General features: G+C 38.5%; 1 protein-coding gene across 1 annotated transcript; it reads left to right on the top strand.

Moving 5' to 3' along the window:
• Nucleotides 1-17: 17 nt before the first annotated feature.
• On the top strand, nucleotides 18-27,266 carry DCAF13 (DDB1 and CUL4 associated factor 13). Its single transcript, XM_049818147.1, has 11 exons — nucleotides 18-147; nucleotides 2,696-2,895; nucleotides 4,179-4,286; nucleotides 6,043-6,132; nucleotides 7,032-7,187; nucleotides 7,890-7,967; nucleotides 11,973-12,055; nucleotides 14,005-14,169; nucleotides 17,095-17,230; nucleotides 25,606-25,769; nucleotides 26,654-27,266. Exons 1-11 carry the CDS (start codon nucleotides 78-80, stop codon nucleotides 26,739-26,741), a joined length of 1,338 nt encoding a protein of 445 aa, XP_049674104.1. The 5' UTR covers nucleotides 18-77; the 3' UTR covers nucleotides 26,742-27,266.

The following is a 27,266-nucleotide window of genomic DNA, read 5'->3' on the forward strand; positions in this document are numbered from 1 at the left end:
ACGTGTGCATGCGCGGCGGGGAGGGAGGCGCATTTCCCGGCGGCCCGGAAGCGGCGGCGTGCGCGGAGGGGGCGAGGATGCGGGTCAAGGTGCTGAGCCGCAACCCCGACGACTACCTCCGCGAGACCAAGCTGGACCTGCAGCGCGGTGAGCGGGGCAGCCGGGGCGGGGCGGGGTCAGCTCCGCTCCGCCGGCCCGGGAGGACCGAGGGCAGCGGCGGTGGCGGGGAGGGAGAGAGGGAAGGTGCTCAGGCGTCCGGCGGCCCCGCCGCTGAGCTGCCCCCGGGAGAGGGTGCCAGCCCGCTGCGAGCCGCCCAGCCCCCGGCGGGCGGTGGTCTTCCCGCCGCCGGGCTCGGCGGAACAGGCGGTAACGCTCGCCGTGCGCATGCGCCCGGCCGGCCCGGCCCAGCCCGGCCAGCCCCGCTCGGCGCGCGGCGGGGCCGTGACCTGCCGTGAGGCGCCGGCGGCGGTGCGGGCCCCGTCCGCCGAGAAGCACGCTCGCTGCCCCGCCACGGCTGCTGGAACGTGGGCGCTGGGGCTGCCAGAGCGTGGCCTGGAAACGCCGTTAGAGCCGGAGTGCGGAGTTGGGGGGGTTAGTCACCGTTCCGGTACTCCGAGGTTACTCTTAGTATTAGGTAGGTTGCTCTTAGCAGCCTCTTGCGCTTGCTACCCTTTCTTTCCTGGCACATCTCATCCAGCTTCTTGTGTACCCCTTACTATAACTGGCAAAAATCGTGTGGATTTTACACGGTTTTAGATGCAGCAGCTGTAGCCTGGCGGGTGAGATGATGACTTTCCGTGCTCTGCTCTGCTCAGCCTCCGTAGAACTGATCTTGCACAGCCGTGCAGTCCCACCTCGGTAACAGGATAGAAATGAGGTTTAGCTTCTACCTAGTGTCAGAAATAAAGTTTGTAAGATGGCCACCCTTTGTCAGAAAGAGCAGGAATAAAACTCTGGGCGTCTCGGATGCATTAAACTACGTTGAGCAGGACAATAGACCTGTATTGTTTTAAATTGCGTATTCTTCGTTATTTGATTGAATTAGAGGTAGGTGGCTATGTTGTGCAAGGTAGCATCATAACTAACATTTCCTAGTTAGTTAATAGTGGTTATATACTTACAACGTGGAAAAATATTACCGAAGTTATCCACTGGGACAGTAGCTGAATACTTCTTGATTTTCTAAGTGGGATTTGTGTGCAAGCTGTTAAATCAAATTCTCTGTCATATTACAGAGTCATACCCAACTCCATCAGAGATTTTTGAGGTTTTGATGTGCATCAAATAGTCTTTGGAAACCAGCAGACTGAACTAGCATATGGATTCCTAATGAGTGATCTGTTGCGAGTTGCTCTACCGACTTTTCAACCTTTTGTGTGAAACGGAATGAGAGAGACAAAAACCAGAAGCACAATGTCAATATCCACTGTCTTTCTGAATTTATTCTAGGGTATATCTATGCAGGGGGATGAAGAGACACCCTTGCTTTAAGTTTGTTGGATGTAAACACTTCTGTATGGGAAACCAGATAACATTAGCAGAGGACCAAGCTAATTAAACTAAGGAGTCTCATTTCTGAGCTGGGGCTGGCTTGCAGCTGACTAAACATGAAAAGAGCTAGGTTGCCTCTCTTTGTGCATGTCCATGGAGCTGTGTCCTTTCTGTGTATGTTAGAGTTTAGTGGTAGGAGGTTGGTATTGTGGGGTGGGTTTTTGGTTTTTTTTGCTTTGTGGTTGTTGTGTTTTGGGCTTCTTTTTAAATAATGTTTCCAAGATACCTGTGCTGGTTGACAGCTGGCTGAATGTGAGCTAGCGGTGTACCCAAGTGGCCAAGAAGGCTAATGGCATCCTGGCTTCTATCAGAAATAGTGTGGCCAGCAGGAGCAGGGAGGTGATTGTTCTCCTGTACTGGGCACTGGTGAGGCCGCACCTTGAGTCCTGTGCTCAGTTTTGGGCCCCTCACTACAGGAAAGACATTGAGGTGCTGAAGCGTGTCCAGAGAAGGGCAACCAAGCTGGTGAGGGGCCTGGAGCACAAGTCTTATGAGGAGCGGCTGAGGGAACTGGGGCTGCTTAGTCTGGAGAAAAGGAGGCTGAGGGCAGACCTTATCGTTCTCTACAACTACCTGAAAGGAGGTTGTAGCCAGGTGGGTACTGGTCTCTTGTGTCAGGTGGCTGGTGACAGGATGAGAGGAAATGGCCTCGAGTTGTGCCAGGGGAGGTTTAGATTGGACATTAGGAAAAGTTTCTTCACCGAAAGGGTTGTCAGGCACTGGAACAGGCTGTGCAGGGAAGTGGTTGAGTCACCATCCCTGGAGGTATTCAAAAAGCGAGTAGACAAGGTACTTCAGGACATGGTTTAGTGGGCATGGTTGATGGTTCGACTTGATCTTGAAGGTCTTTTCCAACCTAAATGATTCTGTGATTCTAACTTCTAGTTTGTTGTGTACATTCATATCCTTGAAAAGGACATCAAATAATTTCAGAGTTATTTCAGACTTTTATTAACTTCAGGCTTGTTAAGTGAACATAGTAATGATCCCATGGACCAATTTCAAAACAATAGGAACGGCAAAAAAGTGTTGCGGGAAATTCTCCCATGGCAGGGAAATCAAAGAGAAGAGCTTGTGCATTCAGCTTACCTTGAGCTACACTATGTACTGTGGGTTTCTAATGTGTGTGTTACTCTTACTGCAGTTCCAAGAAACTATGACCCTGCATTACATCCATTTGAGGTTCCACGAGAATACACAAGAGCTCTGAATGCAACAAAGCTAGAACGTGTATTTGCAAAACCCTTTCTTAGCTCACTTGATGGCCACAGAGATGGAGTTAATTGCATGGCCAAACATCCAAAGAGTTTGTCTACGGTGCTGTCTGGAGCTTGTGATGGAGAGGTAAGCTGCAGTTACAAACCACAACAAATGAGGTACCTTTCTTCCGTCTTTTCTTTTTTCTTTCTCTATTTTCTTTTTTCCTTTTCTTTTTTTTTGTTTAATGCCCCCTGCTTACCTTTCTTTTGTGTCTTTGTTCAGCATGATACCCTGTCTTCTCTCAGAAGGTGCAACTTACCCAGTTTGGAGCAGTGTTTCTCAAAGTGCAGGTTGTAATCTCCCAGAACACAAAGGGAGCAGCTTTCAGCTGTGAGCAGGGGGTGTGACATTCAGTTCCTCAGGACGGAGCACTGAATGTTAATATTTACAGTCCACAGTGATTGCTTTTTGCTGCCCATGCAATCCCCCTCCTCTCCTTGAAGAGGTTAAATTGCTGCAGATGAAGAAAATTATATGAAGTCAGATAAGCTAGGGGGAAGGGGCACACAACCAAAAACTTTTTGGAATAATAATTTATATTGCCTAAAAAATGCTAACCCTGTATTTGTTTGATTATTTTACCTAAGTGTTACAAATAGCAAGCAAGGGCATTTTAGTTGGAGTCCGTTGCAGAAAAAAATTGCCTGTCTTTTCTGTCTTCTCTGTCCTCTCTCACCCTTGTATTGTTCATTTGATAATACTTGTATATTTTAAAGGTGTCTTCTGGGTAGCTGGTTGCTTCCTGCTTTTTATAGAAGGCGCGCGTATGTCATGCAGTAGTGTGAGGGAGATTAACCTTTTCAGAAAGGAGGGGGATAAATTTATATGAAACATTGGCCAGATTTCTTATCCACTGAAAGAACGAGTAAAGTACTGGGTACTATAAATATATACAAATATAAAAACTGACTTCCATTTCTTTGTGTTTTAAATGGGCCCAAATGCTTTGAAACCGAAACCTCTGAGAGGTGGACATCTGTATAAAATGTAGCTCAGCAACTGGACTGGAAACATTCTGTTGGTTCCAAAGGCTATTTCCTTGTGCTTTTCTCTTTAGGGGGGGTATTTTTTGCTAAAATTATGGCTGCTGGCAAGGATTCTAGTTCAAAAATGGGGGAATGCAAAATTACAGTTAGTATATAGCTTGGGTGGGGAGAAGGGGTAAGAAGGAAAGACTTGCACTTTTAAAATTTTTTTTGAAGATGGGAATAATTGAGTAGTTTTAACATTATAAAATCTGACCAGTGTTCAAGCCAGCTGTGCTATTTCATTACAACATATGTGATCTTTTGTACTTGAATTATGAACTGCGGTTGTGGGCTGTAGAAAACTTAAGTAACAGCAGAATACTTGTCTGTTTTTAACAGGTTAAAATTTGGAACTTGACCAAACGACAGTGTATTCGTACTATACAAGCCCATGAAGGCTTTGTTCGAGGCATGTGTGCTCGTTTCTGTGGTACATCATTCTTTACTGTAAGTATAATGTGTCTCCCTAGTACAGTGTAGCAGTAGAGTGCCTGTTCACCATCTGTTTTCCTGTGAGCAACTTACTCTCTGCCATACAATATTTAAATATCGTATGAATACGTTTATTAAATTTGTCAGTGAACCTGACAATTCTATTTCTGATGAAATTGGTTTTGATGCTGTGATATGGATGTTATTCAAGACTATGGAATGGATAAATACCAGAAAATTGCTAACGGATGGTCATGTAATTAAAACTTGAATAAACTAGTTTTCATTAAAATAGTAGATAGATTATGTTCATTGAAAGAGCTACAAACTCTTAAAAAAGTAACTATTTGCATATACTATGATTAAAGGTAAGCTGATTAAGTCAAGATGATTCCATGGTAATTAAGCTTTATTAACTTGTATCAACCATAACTGATTCAGTTCCATGTAAACTGTGTGGAAATAGTATGTCCTCCTGTTTGCATTGAAACAATTCTAAGATGATACAATAAAAAGACTTGGTTTTGAAGAATAGAGTGTCCTGTGGTTTTGCTTCTTTTGAGCTGTGCATAGAAGAGCTATTTTTGCTACTATATATTTATCTTTTCTGAAGTACATACCAGGTCATGAGGACAGTAGTTAGGATGTAGGGGAAGTCATAGCAAAAAATTCTAAGTGACTCCAAATTAAAATCCCCTTTTGACAATCCCTCTGCCTGAAAATTGAGAGAGGGGAAGAAGAAACAGTAGTAGTGCTGTCAGGAGAGGAAGTTAAACTTGTATAGCTAACATTTTTTTTGCCAGTGTGCCTGATCAAGGTCACTGCACAGCCACACAAAAGCTTTTGCTGGCATAGTGCAAGAGGTAGCATGATGTTAGGAACAGGTGTCTGGAGCAACTAAGGTGGAAAGTGACTTTTAACTGTTTACATGCTCATCAGAATGACTTCCAGAAAATAATTTGCAGTTTAAGGTGCTGTTTGATTAAGAATCACAAAATGTAGCCTAAAAAACCAGTCATCATTCCAGCTCACCTTTTTCCAATTTGACACTGGAAGTATCTCTTTTGAAAATTGGAGAAGATTCGTGGATTGAGATAGAGACAGTTGAATAGGTGAAGGAAAGGTGGTGGTGGAAGCAGGGACAAACGGGAAGTTGGTCACCTCCTTTCACAAGCAGGCAGATCCCCAGACAGTCTGTGAACAGCAGCCACTTTGAAAGCCAGCCCTCGCCACCCCTTTCTTCTTCCGCTACCCCAGTTTTTATTGCTGAGCGTGATGTTATATGGTACGGAATACTCCTTTGGCCAATTCAGGTTATCTGTCGCACCTGTGTCCCCTCCCAGTCTATTGCCCACACCTAGCCTGTTTGCTGATCAGGTGGGCAGGGATGATGACTGACAGAGTGGGGGAGGCAAAAATGCCTTGATACCGTACTGTTCAGCAGCAACCAAGACATTGGTGCTTTATCAGCACCGTTCTAGCCACAAATCCAAAACACAGTGCCATATGGACTGCTATGAAGAATGTTAACTCCAGTCCAGCCAGACGATGTACATGTACCTTCTCAGCTTCTAGTGAAATAGTATGACAAGGAGAATTAATCTTCAGCTTGGCGTTATAAAAGGGAACAGTGAATATGCAGGAGAAGAGCACTTCTGTGTATGTCATGGATCATTCTCTTTTGAAAGGCTGCCTGTACTTAACTGCAAAGCACATCTAGTAAAATAAACAGAATATGTAAAACTGTACCTGCTTTCTCCAATATTTCTAGGTTGGTGATGACAAAACTGTGAAGCAGTGGAAAATGGAGAGCCCGGAATATGGAGAAGAGGAGGAGCCTATTCATACAATTCTTGGAAAGGTAGTAAATCTAAGTTTTGATTTTCCCACATCTCTTCTTTTGTATTAAGTTTGAACCAATTATTATCTAGCTTTTAGAAAGAGATAAATAGTTTGTTATGTTATCATAATGGGTTGTAAGATGATGGCATCAAATTTTATAATGGCACTTGTAAAGTATCTTCAAGTTTTTGTTACATTTGTTTTACATGTAACTGGAAAGGAATAACTCCTATGCCATCAGAGACTACTTAGCTCTGTCTCTGCTAATAATCCCTTTCCTGCGAACTGGTCAGATCGTTCTGTAGTCTCTTTCTCTTCAGATGTGTGTTGTCAGTGCTTAGTCTGCATTAAATAACTTCTTGCCAATACCTTGCAGCCATTCAATACAAAATTTTAACTTCATGTGTTTCTTTTTGACCAAAGCAGACTAAAAATGTATACTTCAGCACTTTCAATTTATGATAAGCTTATTTTAAGAACAACATTAAATGCTTTTTGTAAATAGATCAAAACTCTTTAATTATTGTAATGTCTATGGAATCTGTTCTGGTCCACATAGAAAATTTGTAGTTGCACCCTTAAAATTTCCATTTGCTTTAAAGTCAGCCAGGACTTTGTAAATGGGCTTCTAATGCTGACTCCATTGTAAACTAACAAGAAATGCACGTATGTACGTTAGGTGAGTACACAGAAAGCTAGTCTGTTGTGTAAGGGTACATCCCATAAGACTTAGTTTCTGGTAGCAGTGGTGACTTGGTTTTCAGTAGTATAAATGGATAAAAACATGGCAGGCTTGTTATGCAATGATTTGTTGATCTTTTTTGTAACAATATACTTGCATATTTGTGTATACAATTGGTTTTGTAAATTGTTTTGTGGGTGTTTTTTGTTGGTTTTGTTTGTTTTTTTCTTTTAAAGACAGTGTATACAGGAATTGATCACCACTGGAAGGAAGCGGTTTTTGCCACCTGTGGCCATCAAGTGGACATTTGGGATGAGCAAAGGACAAGTCCCATGTGTTCTCTGACATGGGGTTTTGATAGCATAAGCAGTGTAAAATTTAATCCTATTGAGGTAATGTTTCTGTTATATATTGGAAATCAATATTTTTCTTGAGGGGTATAAGGTCTAAACTCTACTAACACTGTCTTTAACGGCTTGTTCCAAATTTAGATTTTGATATGTGTTTTAACATAATATTTAGCGGTGTGTATATATATTTTTACGGCTATATTGCTTTGCAGTGTAGTACCTTATATTTTCATCTTTTTATTTTTTTGTCTCTGTTAGTCGGGGAGAGGAGAAAGAAAAGTAGTGTGGTCTCTCTTCTGCTCACAGCAATACATATCTTAATCATACAATGTAGTGGTTATGTGACTGTGGAGCTCTTGTCTGTTCCAGTATTGTACTCCCTGTCACCAAGACTTCTCTCCCTCTCCATAGCGAAACAATTGCATTTGATCTTCTACAGCAGTTCCTGTATACCTCTTGGCTGGGCTGTGTTCACATACAAAGTGTTTATGAGAAATTGCATGTTACTTTTGAAGTAGAGAGGACTGGGTGATTCTGAATCTTATGCGGGAAGTTATTTAAAATGTTTGTGCTGAGTAATTAGCTGCACAGAAAGAACGATGAATGTGTTTCCTTGTCTGAAAAAAGAACTATTTGACTATGAGCTTTGACTAAATAGCTTAGATATCTAATGTAAGCTGTTAACCATACTCTAGAAGTGTTTAGAAGACCATACATGGTTTTCTTTTTTTTTTTTTTTTTTAGACATACCTTTTGGGAAGCTGTGCTTCTGACAGAAATATTGTACTATATGATATGAGAAAATCAACTCCGTTAAAGAAGGTAAACTTTCTTTTTAACAGAAGCTTTGGCACTAGTAATCATACTGAATATGTAAATAGTCTGAATAGTCTGTAAACTGTTGATGACAATAGAGAAAGGGAAGCTTTGAACTGTGAGTTCACTGAGTTTTCAGTGTGTAATTTTCAGTCTTTTAACTGAGTTTGAATTAATGTTGGGATTTAAACCATGCAGAGTTAGAAGAGTCCTTTTCTGCATTTAAATGGGCTGTTGCGCTCACACTTTTGTAATTCTTGGTAAAGTGCCTGACCTGACAGCAATTTCACAATAAGAACTTTATGTTCCTATATGGCATTCTGTCTGTGTACATGTGATTTTTTTTTTTTTTTTTTTTTTTTTTTTTCCCCCTCCTCCTTCCCAGAAGGAAACAAGGTAACTTCTGAGGCATTTCCTTTCCACCATTGGAGAGCCTTGGTCTGCATTTGAAAAGGTGTTTTTCTTTTGTGTGGAGATGAACCTTCCACTATGCACCTAGTATAAACATTCATAAATCCTTTCCAGTGGAATCAAAATTGTATTTGTTTGTGGAATTTACCAATGACATGAAGATTCCTATTTATCTTTAAGAGAATGTATGTATGTATTTAAAACAAGAAGCCCGTCATTCATACGCAGATATTAACCTCGGTCAAATTCAGTAGTTCTGAGCCCCAGAACTATCTTAACAATTTTCTTCTTGAAATATAATATTCTGGCTTGTGAATATACACGCACTATCCTTCTGGTATGTTGTGTACTGTCTGCAAAGACACTGGTCTGATATACCGTAGAACACTATAATGGTACTTAGTTATAAAATACGAATGTTGTTGGCATAACAGTATTTCTTTCTCTCCCTGTGCCCCAACAATTTTTAATGAAGTTTCATTTGGGCCACAGAGGCAGTGCTTATAAAAAGTTGCCAGTGATGCCAATTGGAGACTTGAATGTCAAAACGAACACAGTCAGTGCTGCAGGTCTGCGGTTACAGGTTAAAAGGATGTAGTTTGAGCCTTTGTGAATTAAGTTCAAATCTAACAGAATTTTGCATATGTATTATATGCTAAATATATAAAAGCATACATACATGTGCATATACACACATGTGTGCACATATGTGTATATGTGTATCTCCTGTAGTAAGCAGCATGCTTAAGGTGCATTTCCTGCTATAGGAATAAAACACTGATGAATACTTCCTTGCATCTGTGGATACAGTACTGGCTTTCTTGCTGGGATAGGGATGATCCTCTTGGGGAGATGCAGGATGAATGTCCATTTCTGCATTGAGACATAAGAGCTCTGTAACTCCCAGAAGGGTGCTGCTTTTTAGAGGTACCTTACCTATGTATGGGCACTGGCTTCTAGCAATGCTGTGTTCCTGGTGGTTGGTCAGCAAAGCAGCTCACACACTGCCCTGAGTTTGGAACTCAGTGGGAGTCCCTTCTTTAATGGAAATAGGAGTACAACTTTCCACATCATGAAGCAGTAGCTCTCTTGCCCCTTTGTCCTGTCTGTGAGTTTTGAAGTCTTAAGTTTCAAAGAGGGACGGATAAGATGGCGAGATGCTGCCTAAGTGCAAAGTAAGAACTAGTCTAAAAAAGCTGGGAAAAGATGAAGGGGAGCACTCCTGTTGCATGCCAAGACGGGGATGTTTTAATAGAAGTTGCTACACTTTAAAAGTCATTCTTGTGCAACCTGTGGGATCACAGGAAAGCTTAGGGTGTTTTAAAGACAGACCGAGCATTTCAACAGCTGACAGGAACTGTGTTGTCAATTGCTTGTAACATTCTTGGATGTTCACTTCAACCAAATACCTTGTTGGTAGTAAAGGAGGACAGATTAATTATTTGGGTGATCTGGTTTTTATGTTAAAGTAATCTCAAAATCTGCAGGCTGACACTCTTTGTAAGCAAGTGCTCACGGTTAAAATAAACCAACCAAGATAGCCAAGTCTTCAGGGACTTCACAACTTAGACTTGTCTTAATGAGGACTTTTTCTTATGAAATGACTAAGTGTATCTACAGTTGATTAAAAAATAGTGTAAGAAGATGGCTCTGCTACAGGTTTAGATAGTTCTGAAATGCCATTATTAACGTATTTACAGCAACTTAAATCACTTCCAGCCCAGGTTGCCTTACATCGTTGGTTACTGAATATAATACTAGGACTGTATAGAGAAGCCTTTTCTTAGGCAGTATTTTAATTCCAAATGCCACTGCTGAGATAAACTGAGTACTTGTAGATTTGGGTGGAAAAAATAGTGAAGCAAGATGCAGAGCCTAGACTTTGACCAAACCTGACCCCTTTTGAAAAAGAGTTGGATTTTTCAGCAATATTAGGAGTTATTCTGTGTGATGATTTCAAATATTTATTATACATATAATGTGTTAACACTAATGTTATACTCATTTTGCAGTGGCTGAAAAACTTGGACAGGGAAGAATAAAGAATCCTCCTTAATTATTAGCTTCCCAGATATGTGCAAGTTTTATAACTAGAAGAACAATACTGAAATCTGAACAAATTCTAGTTGTCACGTTACTGTAAACATAGGGCCTTTTAGTGGCCTATCCTTTCAGTAAAGTAACTTTTTAAAGCAGAGATCACTTTCGACATCTGATGATTACATTCAGTTCTGGACGCATGTAGTTTCTGAAAATGAGCAGTATTTTGCAGCACAGGCTTCATGTTGAACAGGATAATATCACCTAGGAAATGAGGAATTACAGAGAATGCGAATCATGAGAATATGCACACACTCATAAAATCACAGTCTTTTTTGGGGGGTGGGTTCAGTAGAGGTCAGCACTATCAACTTGCTTTGAGATGTAATTGTACAACTATATTTTGTTATATGTATGTAAATTTATGGCGTTTGATATAGTAAGCTGAGAACAAAAATGAGTTTGGAGTACCATAGCGTTAAACACCCAAATTTCAGGATTTTCAAGTAGGATTATGGCTGGCCTGGAGCGTTGTGGAAAATCCTGTTTAGAGTTGTTCAGTTTGTTAATAAGTTGCTCTGCAATTACACATCTACTTTGTGTCAGGCGTACTCTGTGGGATTTATTTTTAAATAACAGTGGTTGAAAGCTCCTCCGAGACTCGGCAGAAGTCAGAGCTGTTCTGTGGTACGGAGTGTCAGATGCCCTCCTCCCTGCCTCCCCTTCTCCCGCAGGGGCCCAGCTGTTACTGCCACAGCCCTCCTCCAAGGTGGAGGCATCTGACATAGAGCTTCTTAATGCCTCTTGTCTAGTCGACTGTTAGCGAAGTAGAAGGGTCTTATTCGGCTGTCATCAGCTGCCTTCCTCCCACTTCAAGGCAAACTGGCCTCTTTGTAGCCATATGCTTACTAGCAGCAAACGTGTCTTATGTATGCGTAGCAAATGATTCACTGCCAATACAGTGACAGTGGTGAGTAGATTACAACACGGTAGTTTCTACCTACATTGCTTGGCACTTCAACGAGAAATGGCAACTGTCCTGGAGAATTCATGAACTGCAATTTCAGAGATAAAATAACAAAGGGATAGTAATAACTGGGAGAACATAAAAATGTTATAATGGCTTTGCAAATGCTGGTTCACAGTGTCAATTAATGACTATATCCCTTGAAATAACCATTTAATTAGCCATGTTTATAGATTACTTAACTAAAGGTTCCTGTAAATATGATGGAGAAATGAAATTTTTCAGAAGTTCCAGGTTTACATGTTGACTGCTAACATGTTTACATGGTTTACATGTTAAATGACCACTTAGAAGAATTTGCTTCTAAGATGACTTACAGAGGAAAATTTAATTGCTGTGTAGCATATTATGTGGAACAGGAAGTTCTTGAATTCCAATTCTAACACTGCTAAGGAAACATTCTGTCATGTCACTATTTCTCTGCCATAATTCTGTATCTAGAAAGTGCTTGTCTCCAGTGATATAGGAAGTTTTGAACTATAGCAAGTATTTTACTGCCTATAACAAGGTAGCTATGTGTAAATATCTTCCAGGTTATCTTGAATATGAGGACAAATACGCTGTGTTGGAACCCAATGGAAGCCTTTGTTTTTACTGCAGCAAATGAAGATTACAAGTAAGTGTGACCTTGCTTTTTGATAATCCTGCTCATGTTATGTTTTTAATGTGTATCTTGGTGATTTATCACCATGCTAAAATAAATTTTTAAAAAAGTACTTAAGCTCTGAATTTGAATCACTTAAGTAATAACCTAGAGAATTATAGGCTTGCTGATTAAAAAAAAAAAAAGAGAATTGATAGTAGACTGCCTCTTTCTCTGTATTTCAGTACCTGGGCGGGAAGCAGTGTAACTTAGAAAAAATGCAGCTGAACCAATGCAAGTGTAACTTGCAATAGGACCTGGAAAATAAGTACTATTCGTCCAGTCTGAGGCAATATAAGTGTTTATTTTCTTGCTAGCTCTTGTGAAGCTTGTTATATTGTACTGATCAGCTATTTTGATGAGAACATTTCTTTAAAAAAAAAATAAAAATTAATCTTTTGTGAAACAGTTCCAGTCTGCAATACTTATCCTTTCAATGTCTCAGAGCAGTTCTTACTTTTGAACAATACTATTCATGTGAACAGCTAATCTGATATTGAAAAAGCTGTGTCTTCAAAACTAGGCCACTGCAAAATGTGCTCCATATCCTTTTTTCCAGGAAGTCAGTGATCTATTGTTAGATCACTGTTTTCTTCTGGAACATAGGAATTTTATGACTTGTCTTAAGGCTGTTTTTCCAAGGAAATGGAATCTGGCCCAGACCTTGAAAGTAGGCATTGTACCTAATGTATTGCTTTTCACCTATTTTGATTATGGTATGGTAAGGCTACCAGGCTACCTAATCTGTTTGTTTATATGTCGTTTGTTTGTTTGTTCCTTCTTCCTCTTGCTAAATTAAAAATGGTAGCTGTTACTGTCAGGGCCAACTGTCATCTTGCAAACTAAAGCAATTCATATAAGTGCAATGGCAAATACATATATCAACAACGCACATGCGAGCGTTAGCTGATTATAGGGAGTAGCGGTTTTGAATATGATGCTAGCATACTTTTTCTTGGGGAATTTAGAAGGAAAAAGCAATAGTTGCCAGTAAACTATTGAATAGGAGACGTTTAATTAATTCCAGTTACGCATTCATCTGCAGCAAGGAGGGTTAGCAATCTGCTAAATTACAGATTTTTAATATAGCAGTTCTACTAAATGAAACCTGCTCAAGGCATACTATTAAATGCTTTGTCTGTAAAGCACCCTTGCTTATTGGCATTAGGCAAATTAATGATCTCAGTTTTTATGCCTTGCTATGTATCACTGGGCTTGGTGATTCAAAGGGAGTACAGGTAGACCTCGTGAGCTTTGAAGTGCTTAAGAGCAAACCAGCTGTGGCTCAGCAGCTGTATGTTTATTTTTAATGTAATGCTTTTCTACAGGTAGTGTGCTCTTCTGAACTAGTAACTCCATGTATTGAAGCACCAAGCTTTCCTTGGACTTCTACATTGTCTGGCCTAAAGACAATTAGGTGGTAGGAAAGGGTGCCAACCAAATGGGAACTTGACCGTAGACTCTGAGTTACTAGGAGTTCCCAATATGGGAATATCTAGAAACCTTGCAGAGCTGATAGGCTTGTCGTAATGATTCAGAGGTGGTTGTCCAAGTTCAGGTTATATACTTGTATCTGCAGATGGAGTAAATGAGGACAGTGTGGTGGTTGGAGAGATAGGTTTGGTCAGTGACCCATGAACAGATGATGAAGGGAATAGTGGAGACTATCTGTTCGTTGACAGTGAGCAAGAAACCTAGGTATGATCCAATAACTTAAGCTTCTGATTAATAAACTTTTTTTAGGCCCTAAACAATGCATCATTCTTCCTTTTCATGTGTTACGAGCAGTGTTAGAGTTCCCTCTGCAATATGGATCTATCTTTAAGTGTGGTTTATGTATGATTAAAGTAGCTGTTCAGCAAAAATGTATTATTTACTTAGGAGTTCTTAAGATATTAAGCTGTGGTGTATTTATTTTAAAGCCTATATACTTTTGATATGCGCTATCTTGAATCACCTGTGACGGTGCATATGGATCATGTCTCTGCTGTTCTTGATGTGGATTATTCGCCCACTGGGAAAGAATTTGTCTCTGCCAGCTTTGATAAGTCTGTCCGCATTTTTCCTGTAGACAAAGGTCACAGCAGGTGAGTGATTTTACACCTTTCTCTCTTGCTGTCATTCATTCCAGTGACCTCCCTCCCTAGTCCTCAAAATTCTTAATTCATTCATTAACCGTTTTCATTGGGGCATTCACTTCCTGTGAATATTCAAGTCTTACTCTGTATGTAACTTGAAGTTGACAGGTCATGTAGTTGACAGATAATTCTGGAGTGTGTATTAGAGTAGAACTTCTACTTAATGGATAGCAGTACTTAAGCAGTTTTGGATTTAAATTAGTGTGGATTATTGTTCTTGGGTGTACTCATATGTATTTTACTAAGATGAATCCCATCTTACTTCCCTCTATGTACCTTTCATGTTTTTAGGTCACTTTGTACTGTATCTGTCACCACTGAAGTTTGCAGTGCCTTACAACATTGTAGCATTTGGTTTTCTGGGGACTGTCTTCATCCTATATGGTTGATTGCTAAAAACGTTTCATGAAAAGCGTTGTTGTATGAATTCCTGAGGATCACTTCTGGACAATTTTGTGATCCGTTTCAGTACACTTATTACCTTTTGTTCACATTTTGTTAACTACGTTTTGATTCATGTGACAATGCTTTGAATACAATTCAGTTTGAATTAGTTTTTCATGTAAGATTTCATAAGGTAGTGTATTAAATATTTTGCTGAAGTTCAGATTGGATCTATTGTGTCTCCGTTATTTTTATTTTTTTTCAGTTTGATGAAAATTGAAGCAAGTTATCAGATCTGTCTGGTATCATTTGTTCTTCATAAACCTGCCGTCATTATTCTCTGTTGTCAGTTCTTCCTCTTTTTTTACGTATTCCTAACTTTATTTTACTCCTAGATGCCTTCCTCTCTCCAACCTCAGCCCCCCCAAAAGTTGCTACTAGGTCAAGTTCTAGGAGGTTTTGGGGGGTGGGAACGTTGAAATATTGATATGGGGCAGAGTATATTTTTATTATTGTTTGTTGCAGTTATGTATTAATTATTCAACATAACTGTATGTTCCTATATTGCATTAAAGGTTGAGAGGGACTGTTTACATTTTCCTTTATATCTAATCTACAGGTAGTTTTAATTTTCTTCCTGTCTTGCAATAATATTTTAAATGTAATTAGGTATTGCAATTCCTTTGTGGGTTTGTTTTGTTGGTTTTTTTAATTCTTGTGTTATTAAACAATATGGTTAGCAGCTCCTGTGTTCTACAGATTTTTCTGTGCTATGGAACAGTAATGTTCACAAAAGTGGTGATATGCAAAGTTAAAGCACATCATTGAGGGGAAATTTGCAGACCTCATGATGCAACAGTAAAAGGCTTTATTCCACATTACAGCAGATTGCTGCCAAGGCCTGTGGAAGGAATTTTCTTCTTTGTCCTCCCATTTTTCCCCCCATCTGGTGGTGGCCGTAAATCTAGTGAGGAAGAGCCTTACAAATGAAGAACTAAGCCTCGTGAAAGCTGACACTTAAAATTCTTTAGAAGCTGGGCTTTTTCAGAATTGCACAGTTGAAATTAATCCCATGGAATGGAGAAATGTCTCCAAATGGAAGATCTGTTTCCCCTCTGAAAACTGAGAGGGCGGTTAAAGGTATCTGTAAACAAGGATCCTGATGGTATTCTGGTTTTGCTTTTTGATGTCCCACCAGTCTGAAAACTCCTAACTTCCATTGCTTTCTATTTTATTTTAAAATGAAAATTTAAATCAGGAAATTGATTAGCTGTAAGAAATAAGATGTATTATGAAGTTGAATAAATTTAGTAATATTTTGGTAAACAGAACTGGATGTCTGTGAATTTTTTAAATGACAGATCCAGGTTATTTGGCCATGTTTTGTGGTTTTGCTTTTCCTGAGAACAGTATTTATAACTTGTGATGACAGCAACAGGAGAGGCAAAGTCTGAAAATTCAGAGTAAGGAAAGAAGTACTTAGTTCCCCAAAGGTGGGTGAAGAAAAGCTTTGTTACTGAGCCAACTAGTAAAATGAAACTAAACATAGAGATGTTTATGGAAATAAGTGTGAGCACGTGTGCTATTAAACATCAATATCAGAAAAAAGCTGATGTAAGTATTAATGTTTTCTAAAGGTACTCATGCTCAGTCTTCCACATGGTTGTTCTTGTAGAGCATCACTTAAGTGTGAATTACAAGAGGTGGTTAAACTTATTAAAGCTTATTTAAGGTGATATATTGATTACTTTTTGGTTTTCCCACAAATCCTCCAGCTCAACACCAGCCTAGTTTTTCCCATGGCTTTTGAATAGGTGGTGTTTCCATATTTCCTTTCTGTGACTACTTGGATTTTACTTGTAAAAATAACTGGGTAGAAGAAAGAGAATGACCTATAAGCTGCAGTGCATGACTGATATACCAAAGGAGGAGTATTAGTAGACAATAAGTAGGCCTTACTTACTCTTCACCTTTAGAATGCTAATAAATAATTAAAATTACCAGAAAAGTCTACTTAGTCCTATATTTTTATAGCAGAAATAAAAGAATAGCTTTATGAATAATATTGTTCTGCTTGTTTGGTATGTACTTAATGAAGATTAGGTAAGAGTTTAATTTAAAAATTGCTTTAAATGTAACATGTAGAAGCATTTTTCAACAGGTGCCAGCACTTGCTGAGCAGGGATCTGCAGAAATTAAATGTAGTTTACACTTCATAGCCACACAGCTGTTTTGAATCCTTTTTCTATTAACTGATGTTTCTTGTTGAGTTCTTGTTTGCAGCTCTAGAGACTTTTCTTTGAGTTTGTAGGATTTTAAAATTTTTCTTAGGAGTCCTTTAGACAAAAAGTCAGATTTAAAAGAAAAACCCAAACAACAAAAAGTAAAAAATATATTCTGCCTTGAACAGAATGCTTTCTGCTATTTGAAAGGTAATGTTGGTGGGAAAAGAGATGATAGATCATTTAAAAATGTTCCTTTTTGGTTTAGGGAGGTATATCATACAAAACGAATGCAGCACGTCATCACTGTAAAATGGACTTCAGATAACAAATATATTCTGTGTGGCTCAGATGAGATGAATATTCGTCTGTGGAAAGCTAATGCTTCTGAAAAACTGGGAGTGGTAAGACTTGCATTTTGCTTATTATTATCACAAATCAACATGTTTGGGGTTTGTTGTTATTACAACTGGTTAGCCTATTCAACTTCTAAAAACTTGTTTGTAAAGGGAAAATATACAATTGTAGTTTGACATTTGTATTTAATTTGAAAACTGACATGCACAGTACAGCTCACTGCATTCACTGCAGCTTATAACAACAAAAAAATTACATGGCTCATTGTTGCTACACAAGGTGACTTTTTTTGGTCTTGTTTAATGTTAACAATAATCATCAGTTCTAACTAAATTAAATTAGAGTTTTTTACCTGGGTGCTACAGGTGAGAATTCATCCCTTTACACTAGAGAAAAAGCAATAAATTCTGGCTTGCCATATGTAGGTCATTCTACTGAAGCTCAGGATTACTACTTTTAAAAATTTTGACTGGCATGCTGTTGGTTCACATGCAGTTCATACTCTGATAAGCATATGTGTTGTAAAATAGACCATTTGCACCAATGTGTAGGTGAGATTGTCGTTAACCTATATAACTCTCAGATATTGAGTGGGCAAACTAGTGTGGTGTTTGAAGTTCATTTAATTCAATGTAAGCCAGTTTGAAGTGTTCCTAGTAGAAACAGACATCAGTCCAATTAGATACATGTCTTTTCAGTTACCCTTGTTCAAATGTTTATGTATAGACAAAGCCAAAATATGCTATTACAGTTACCACTTGCATATATTCATCTGCACAGTTGTATTAAAGTATTGAATAACTTTGGAGAATGAATTTGACACTTTGGCCGCTGGGAGTAATCCCTTTATGTAGCTTTATATTGTTATGGTATTTTGGAGGTGCTTACATTGCTTTTTCTGAGCCCATCAGCATAGCTGTCAAATAATGCTTGGGGGAATTTCTACTTGATCTTGTGAAAGATTGAGGAGGGCGGAAAGGGAAGCTGTAATTCAGGGAAGAATATTGTACAGTTACGGGGATGGATCTATTGCATAGGTATGTCTAGGGCTGCTTGTGGTTACCTGAAGCTCCATCAAGCAGTAGTATCTGCGTAGAAGGGGAGTGGAGTGGAGCTGGGAGAGGTGGTAGGAGTACTTAGGGCTACAATGTGGAATGGGATAATTCGTGGACTGTTGCACACTGTGAAGCACTGGATATGGAGTAGCAGAGCTAAAACGCCATGTATATCTTTAGCCATGGCCCACCATAGGTATTTGGATGTCCTGTTATTTTTCTCATCTTTGCTATAGAGCTATAGATAAAAAAAACCCCACAACTTTGTAGCTTGTACAGTATTTGCAAACTGCTATTTAAGTTTAATTTCTTTAAAGGAATAACTCTTCTTTTTTGTTGAGGATTACTTTTTTTTTCTGTTGTAACTGATTCTTGGAATTTGCCCATGTAGTGCTTCAGTCAAACATTTAAATATCAGTCCTATACTTGCTAATTCCAAGGACTCTGCAAAGCTCATTATAGACTTTACTTTTTGATGTAACTTTTATGTTGAATTTGCTTAGAAATTGTGGTGTTGAGCAGAAATATCACCTGTTTTCCTATTGTTGTAGCCATATGCTCATGGCAATGCCCTTTTCACCTTGTTTTACAATATTAACTGAATTTTTCTCTCTTTATTCACTGTATTCTTAGTGAGAGAGCATGCTGTTTCTCTCTAAGATGCTCTAACAGAATTGTCTGGTATTTTTCACATGCATCTTTGCTCTGTGGCCTTTGTGTGAAGGACAAGTGGGTAAAAAGAGTGTCGAAAATACCGTTTTCATGTAGAATGATTCCTAATGTTTTCAGGTATGAACAGAAAATTCACTCTATTGACTACTAGATGGCATTGGCTCCTTTTCTTATGAAAGAGTAAGGAAACTTGGCTGTGGGAAGTAATAGTCAAACCCAAAGAGTCCTGCATTGTAGAAATACTACATACCAAAAGAACAACTTAGCTATTGTTTAAGTATTCAAAATGTAGAGTGGTGCTCTTTTCTGTAGTATTTGCATCAGTGAAAACTGGCCATGGATCGGCCTAAAAAAGGCACTACCAATTATGACTATCAGGTATTGGGTATGGTCTCCACATCAGTACTCTTGTGTTTTTGATCTGACAGTGAGTCCTACATAAAATAGCCTGTCCTTTTTTTTTTTTCCTGTTTGCAAGTACAGTGTTGCTGCTTGACGTGCCTTTTGGAGGCTGCACATATGATTCAGTTCTGCTGTGGTGGGATCATACAAATACAGCTTTTGTAGCATGTGTACCTGTAAGGGTTTGTAAGCATTTCTGTCAAAGCTCTTTGGCTGTAGCTTCCAAGAGAACTACCTCAATAGCTAGCCATAACACACAGGTCAAGTGGCATGTGGGGGGTTTTTGTTTAATTTTTTTTGTTTGTTTGGGTTTTTTTTTGCATTGGGTTTTTTTGTTGTTTTGTTTGGGTTTTTTTTTTACTATCAGAAATGAAAGTCATGCCATCATGTAGAATACAAAACTTGTCATTCTATCTTAAAAAAACCACCTTGCAACGTCAAAAGACATCTTAAAGCAAAATCTAGGAATACAGGAAGAACTTACAAGGAACATAGTGAATTATGTAGAAAAACTGCTGTCATTTCACATGGATGATGCTAATGAACTTGTAAAGAATTATGCTGTAATAAGAAGAGATAATGTTTCACATCCTCGTGTCTTGTGTGGAAATGTGTTCAAGCATGATGCTGTTGAAGCCTTGAATTTAGCAAGACACAGAATTTGGGTATTAAATTAGTAACTGTCTGAAGCTGCTGTAGTTTTGTTAAAAAAATTTTTTCACAAGCACTATGAAATTTTATTTTTCAGATGTTTAGAGAATTATTCTTGCTAATAGGACTTAAGAGTGGAATCTTTATGGCTTATCATGTTCTTGGATATACCTTGGAAATTTTGCTTGGATTCGGGCAACTGTGCCAATCCTTGTTTGATCCAACCTCGTAGTTCCTGTGATTCTTAACACTGCAACTGTTAATGGCTATTTATCAGGTTCCACTGTTTTTCTTTAGTACCTGCTTCTTCATTTTTAGAGGATTGGTGTTCTTATCTTCATAGACATATGCTTGCTCATTTTATAAATGTCCAGTTCCTCCATAGTCCTTGGCTATTTTTTGAACATTTTGAATATTCAAAGCTGAACATTCAGTAATTCTGTCAGAAGTGTCAGAATATGTCTTAAATGCCTAGTTGCTTGGTCTGCTATTTTTCTTTGCTGAGAAGATTTGATTGAATGACTCATCCAAAGGTCACTGTATTTCTGATATAATGCTAACATCTTGTAATACATTGTATTTTAAGATGGATATTTTTGGGGTGGGGGTGGATGGAAACCAGCATCCTGAAAGAGAAAGAAAAATGGTAATCAACTATTTTTTTTTTTTTTTTATTTTGATGCGTACTTAGTCTTGTTTTTAGCATTGCTGGATTCCAAGGAAGTTATAGTGAATATATAGTACTTACGTTGTGGCTGGTGAACATTTATCCGGTTGGAAAGTTGTACTTTCTGAACTGTGGCTACCCTAGCAGACATCAGTTCTGACATGCATGTTTCTTTTGGTTTTTAATGTATTTGGCATCACACTCATTATTCAAAATCAGTGAAACATTAAAGTAAGAATAAAAGTCTCTGGAGGAGCCAGAGGCATGCTGTGTCTCCACTCCACTGACGATTAAGTCTGCATGGGTTTTATATAGGGGTAACAAACCCCAAATCTCTCTGTTGCAGCTACAGCAGAGTTTGCTTTAAAATAACTTGCAATGTTTAGATTTTTTAATAAAAGTCAATTAAATAATAAATATTATTATTAACAGACCTAACAGATGTTATTTTTAAAGCAGTAAACATCTGGCTTTGCATGTCCAGAAGCAAAAGACTCAGTTAAACAAGACTTTCAAGATACTCCATTCTGTTCAAATACTGTACATAAAATATGACATGTGAAGTATGTTTGAGGCTTCTGTACCTGTGTTCTTGGAGAGGTTTAGGATGTCTGAAAAGGTTCAGGAAAAGAGGATGAATCTATGAATCTAATTAATACAAAGAGAGAGATAGATTGGGGTTTTTTTGAATTGTAGTGAAAGCAATGAACCATCAGTAAAACTCCAGAAAGCTGTATTGTTCTTCCGTCTACTGACATGTTATAAAAAAATCTACACCTGCAGTTCTTAGAGTGTAAATACTTAGTAATGTTACTTCTGTGAGTAACGGCTGCAAATTTTGGCTCTGTTAAATTTCCAAAGTAGTTAAGAATTAGAACAGAGCACTTTCTGCTTGGGAATGATTTGTGTTTCAGTAAGTGTAAAACTAGTGTCAGGAGTGAATGTAACAGTAGCGGAGCATAGGTTTGCTGCTTTCTTACAAGATGCAGAAATAACAGCTTTTTATTAAGGACTGAAAAAGATAGGAGAAAGTGCAGTTTGTCATGGTTTAACCCCAGCCAGCAGCTAAGCACCACGCAGCTGCTCACTCACTCCTGCCCCCACCCCCAGTGGGATGGGGAGGAGAACAGAAAACAAGTAAAACTCGTGGGTTGAGATAAGAAAAGTTTAATAATTGAAATAAAATATAATAATGAAAAGGAAAATAACAGAAAGAGAATGAAATATAACCCAAGAAAGACAAGTGATACACAATGTAATTGCTCGCCACTCACCAACTGATGCCCAGTTAGTTCCCGAGCAGTGATCCCCACCCCAGGCCAACTCCCCCCAGTTTATATACTGGGCATGACATCACACAGTATGGAATACCCCTTTGGCCAGTTTGGGTCAGCTGCCCTGGCTGTGTCCTGTGCCAGCTTCTTGTGCCCCTCCAGCCTTCTTGCTGGCTGGGCATCAGAAGCTGAAAAATCCTTGACTTTAGTCTAAAGACTGCTTAGCAACAACTGAAAACATCAGTGTGTTACCAACATTATTCTCATACTAAATCCAAAACAACATTATGCCAGCTACTAGGAAGAAAATTAATTTTATCCCAGCTGAAACCAGGACACAGTTACAAGTTTTGGTTTTGATCTAGCAAAGTGTGTTAGGAGGAGTGCATCAAAACTGTCTAAGTAGTTGTATGTCCTTTCAGTCTTTTTCTAGTATACAGTTCGATTTTGTGAGATAAGGCTGATAACAAGCAGTACCAGATATGGTGTGACACGGCATTCTTTTTGTAGTGATTTTGGGTTTGTGATTCAATGCACATTTAACTTCATCCCTTTAGCTATATGACTTTGTGCTCTTAATATCTACAGTACCTTTCTTTTTTTTGTCATCCATTTTAGATGTAAAGAAGCTGTAAGTTTTTGGTCCAAGGAAACAGTGAGTAATAAACTTCATAGCAGTAAATTTAGAAAGGTGTTTTCAGCAGAGCAATGGAAAAAAAAATAAATAGAGACAAGCTATAGTGTAGAAAACTGTTTGGATTCTAAAAATATGTTGCATCTGTGCTCTGTCTGCCCTAACCTAGAAGGGCAACCTGGACAGGATAGATAAACAGCTATTTCATATTCTCATGATGAATTACAAGAGTCTAGTAGTGTGGAGTTTTAAATACTGCACAGTACAAATACAGTCCTCTTTAAAAGGAGAATTTTTTGTTAAAGGTGGTTTTAGCTCTTCAATCAGGGCTCTGGAAAATTGCTTACCTTCCTTCTGCTTAGGTGGGAAAAATAACCAGTTTCTATCCTCTGGGGGGAGGAGAGAGGCATAGGCAGTTTACTTGAGGACACATTTTCCTATTGCTGACAACTTGGTTGCATTTTAGAGTTCTTTTTTCCCCCCTTTTCACTCTAGGTATTTGCTGTGAAGTACTGTTGTGGTAATGGTGCAAATCAGCTGTCTTTCTGCCACATGATTTCTGTTTCCTTATATAGGAAGGAAGTTGCACGTTCACTTTTGGAATGTATGAAAAAAGGGTCATACGTCATCTTTGAGCATGTCTTCCACTCATGATGTCATATAAATCCTAATTTATTATATTGTAGAGTGTTCTAGACCCTATAAACAAAATCTCTAATCCTGCTAAATCATGCTGTGTTTATGGCATCTTCTGCAGCTCAAAACAGAATGGGGACTAATGCTGTGCTCTTCAGCTGTTTATGGTGACCTTTCTAAAAACGACTTGCAAGAGAGGTTGGAATTCAGTGTATTATTGCAGTCTGCTTTCTTAGCTATCTGCTATCTCTCATAAATAGACAGAAACTTGTCATTACTGCAAAATCTTCTTTTACCATCATGTAGATGAGGGTGCACTTAGCACAGCCTGGTATATGGGGCGTTGGCATTCGGTAGTTGGATGGAAAGTCACCAGCTCTGTGCCTTTCTATATACCACACTACATGTAAAAATGAAATCGGACTCAAACATAACCACCTCTTAATCGATATAATTTTTTAAAATAAGATATCCTGGATGTATCTTTAATTTACAGATTCACCTCTTGTCTGTGGAATCATCAAGGTTATACTAAATCGGCAGCAATTTGCTCTTCTTAAATTAAAGGAAAATCATTGCATTTAATTAAAATAAAAGCTCTTTAATTTGGATTATGTTGGCAGTTTTCTGCTGAGTGGGAACACCTGGGATTTATTGGGAGTGAATCAGCTATTCATGCTGGCTCAGTAGAAGGAATTTCGGTAAATGGTGTGGGGGCATAGTTTTTGTGGGTTAAGATTGTAAAATTTACTCACTTGCAATTTGAGAGGTCATGATAAATATAAGGAAAGCAGAAAGGTTTGTTTTTAACGAATGAGACGGTGTGGAGAAACAGAGGTTAAGAGCATTATGTATCTCTGATGCCTGAATAAGAATTTTCTGAGCGATGAGCAATTCTCCATCTGGTACCTGGTTTCTTTATCGTCCCAAAGGAGAAACTCCTTTGCCATATGTTTTATTAATACTTGCTTTCAGACCATTAATGGTATTTTGGACCAAAATTATCTGAGTATGATACTTATTTTTTCAGAATTCATTAAATACTCTAACAGAAGTCACTTCTATTGAAGTGACCTCCTGACTGGAGAAGAAATAGCCAACTGCTGATTTCAAAGGGGAAAAAAGCATGTTTCAAAATCCTGTATGTGGGATTTCCAAATTTTTGTGTGTAATAAAATTGTTGGGTTTGTTACTCTTTTTTTTTGGTTAGCATCTGAAACTCAGGTTCTGTTTTTTCTTGAGAAAGCAAGAAATTAGTGAAATCGAGTCATTTGCAAAGCTGAATAAATAGAAGTTATCTGAACTATTGTTTTGCTTTTAATATTTTAGGTGCAGGTAGCAGTGGGTGAAAGAAATGTGGGAGGGCAAAAAACTTTTGCCACTGCTTGTTTGAAAATATAGAGGGCTTTAAGATGTCTGAAATAGTGGAGTTAGAGCGTATTTTGGGTGGGAGGGTAAGAAGAGGAGTGTAGGATTATCCACTGTTAATATTTAACAGATTTTCTGTTTATATGAAAGCTCACTAGACTGAAATGCAGCTGAAATTCCCAGAGACGAGAGCAAATCCAAAATACATAGAAACTGATATTCCTCATGATGTAGTGCATGCTTTAAACATAAAGATGGCACACACAGATCTTTTTTTCCTTTTGATAAATAAGCATTAGGACCAAAGGAAACATGCCTAGTTGAAAAAAAAAATATCCTCTGTAGGTCAGCTGTCAGGAAAAGGCATTTCTCACTTTCAGTGTTGTTAATGGTGGCTCAGACATAATTTTAAACATGGATAAAATTAAAGACTTTTGTGGTAATGCTAGCTCACCTGGATTTCATGTGTTTGTGATACTAAGATATTTTTAGCTGTGTGATGAAAGTTGGAACTCCCTGTGTGCAATATGGTCAAGCTAATGCTTGAAATCTGATACATGCCGTGTGTTTCCTAACGGATCAAGGTGCTGGGTAAGATATAGGCCACCTAAAGAGCTGTCTGTAAAGCTGTTCGTGAAGACAATTCATTTATATAATTTGTGCTGTGATTAAAATGCCTGCAAATCTTTGTTTCACAGCAAAAGTTGATTGTCATCAGACATTAGGAAAGCAGGCAGGCAGACTCTGATCAAAGAGGTTTTACTGTCAGCTACTTCTATTCTCTCTTCTTTCTCTACAGCACATTAAAATCTGACTTTCAGTGAGTAAATTCAGTTACTTCACTGAACTTTGAAACTGTGATAATGTTTTGTGTTTGGGATATTGTTGAAATTGTAGGGTTTTAGTACTTACCTGCCCTAATTCTGAAGTTCCTGTGGCTACAGCCATTTGCTAGAAGGAAGCCATTTGAATTAAAAGTTAAAATTTTGTTTTGTAGAGAAAATCGTGACAGCTAAATCCCTGTTCTTTTACACCATGCTTGTCTGTGTTGTTTTCCCCATAGCTTGCACCACGAGAGAAGGCAGCTATGAATTACAATCAGAAGCTGAAGGAGAAGTTCCAGTATCACCCGCAGATCAGACGCATAGCTCAACACCGTCACTTGCCTAAAAGTATATTTTGCCAAATCAAGGAGCAACGTATCATGAGAGAAGCTCGTCGGCGAAAGTATGTCTTCCTCTTCTGGCTTTGTTTTCTCTTGATTTTAATAAAATGCATCACTGCAGTGCCATAGCAGCAATGTATGGGATTGATAGAGCTACGGTGTGTGGGAGGAACAAGTATGAGCTGCTTTTAACATCTGAATAAGTGATCATGAACTACTGGATTGATTAACCTTTGATTATAAGGAAAATGCAGACAAGTGCCAGTATCAGTGAGAACTGGCTGCTTCCCAAAAGTACACTTGAAGAAGTGGGAGCAAATACGATGTTGGAAAGAGCCACAATGCTGTGTTAAGCATGGTATCATGCAACATTGCAATGGAAACAGAAGGGGCTGTTTTGGGTGTGTGGAGGATTTTTGGTTTTGTTTTGGTTTTTTTGTGGGCTGGGTTTGGTTTTTTTTGTGGTTTGTTTTTTGTTTGGTTTTTTTTTAATGCTAGGCTCAAGGATGAGTGTTTTCCATCACCTGGATTGTTGCCACATTGGAATTTCTAGGAGTATACTTTCTAGGTGGCATACATTGTAGCCATTAAATTAACACTAAAACCAAGAAGTGGTGGGTTTTAGTCATCTGTCTCAGCTGAAAGACTCTACAAACTTGAGAATCAAATCCTGTTGACATGAAAACCAAGTAAGCTGAGCTCCAAAGAACAAGCTTGATTTGAAACGTTTCTAAATTAGCCAATTTTAAAGTTATTTTTAAAAGGGACAATCTTTCTTCTCAAAGGAGGAAGTACGTGGCTTTTGATTAATAAAAGCAGAGCAATTCTTAATTTTTTAAATTTTTTTTAAATTGTAGGATATCTTCATTAGTAGCTTTAGAAGGAAGCTAGCATTTGTTAAATCTTTGTGCTGACTACTGAACTTCATTTTTCTGTTTTTTTCTAGGGAACTGAATCGTCGTAAGCACAGCAAACCAGGATCTATGCCATTTGTGTCAGAGAGGAAGAAACATATTGTGGCAGTAGTGAAGTAATTGTTTTCACATGTACAAAATGTCACAATGAAAGAAAATGTCACTATTGAATGATTCCACTGTAAAAAATTTGATGGACATTAGTAAGACAGCATATGGCTCCAGAAATGTGGCTTTCCTTCCGAGTATACACATGCTCTGATTTCTCAAGTCATTGTCTGCTTGGGGTAGTCATAAGAATTGGCCCTGTAATCTTCTGTTGCCATTTGCCTGTCTGATGTTACTGGCCCAATGCTGTGTATTGCACTGGAGTTCGGCCCTTTTGACATAAGCAGATAACTTGGTAGTTGGTGGAAGACATCTGTAGCTCCAGTACTATTCATTGGTACCATTACTACAAAAGACGGATAAAATAGATTCAGATTTGTCAGAGGCAAGAAAACTTCGTTCCATACAGAGTTATAAAAGCAGTTATCCTTATGCTGTTTAGTTCTGGGCTTGGGGTTTGTTGGTTTTGTTTTTTGGGGGGTTTTTTTTGAACAAATCTAATAAAGTAAACAAGTGACCTTAAGGCAATGGACTAGA

This window comes from Accipiter gentilis, chromosome 2 (assembly GCF_929443795.1).
Source record: "Accipiter gentilis chromosome 2, bAccGen1.1, whole genome shotgun sequence".
Taxonomy (NCBI): Eukaryota; Metazoa; Chordata; class Aves; order Accipitriformes; family Accipitridae; genus Astur; species Astur gentilis.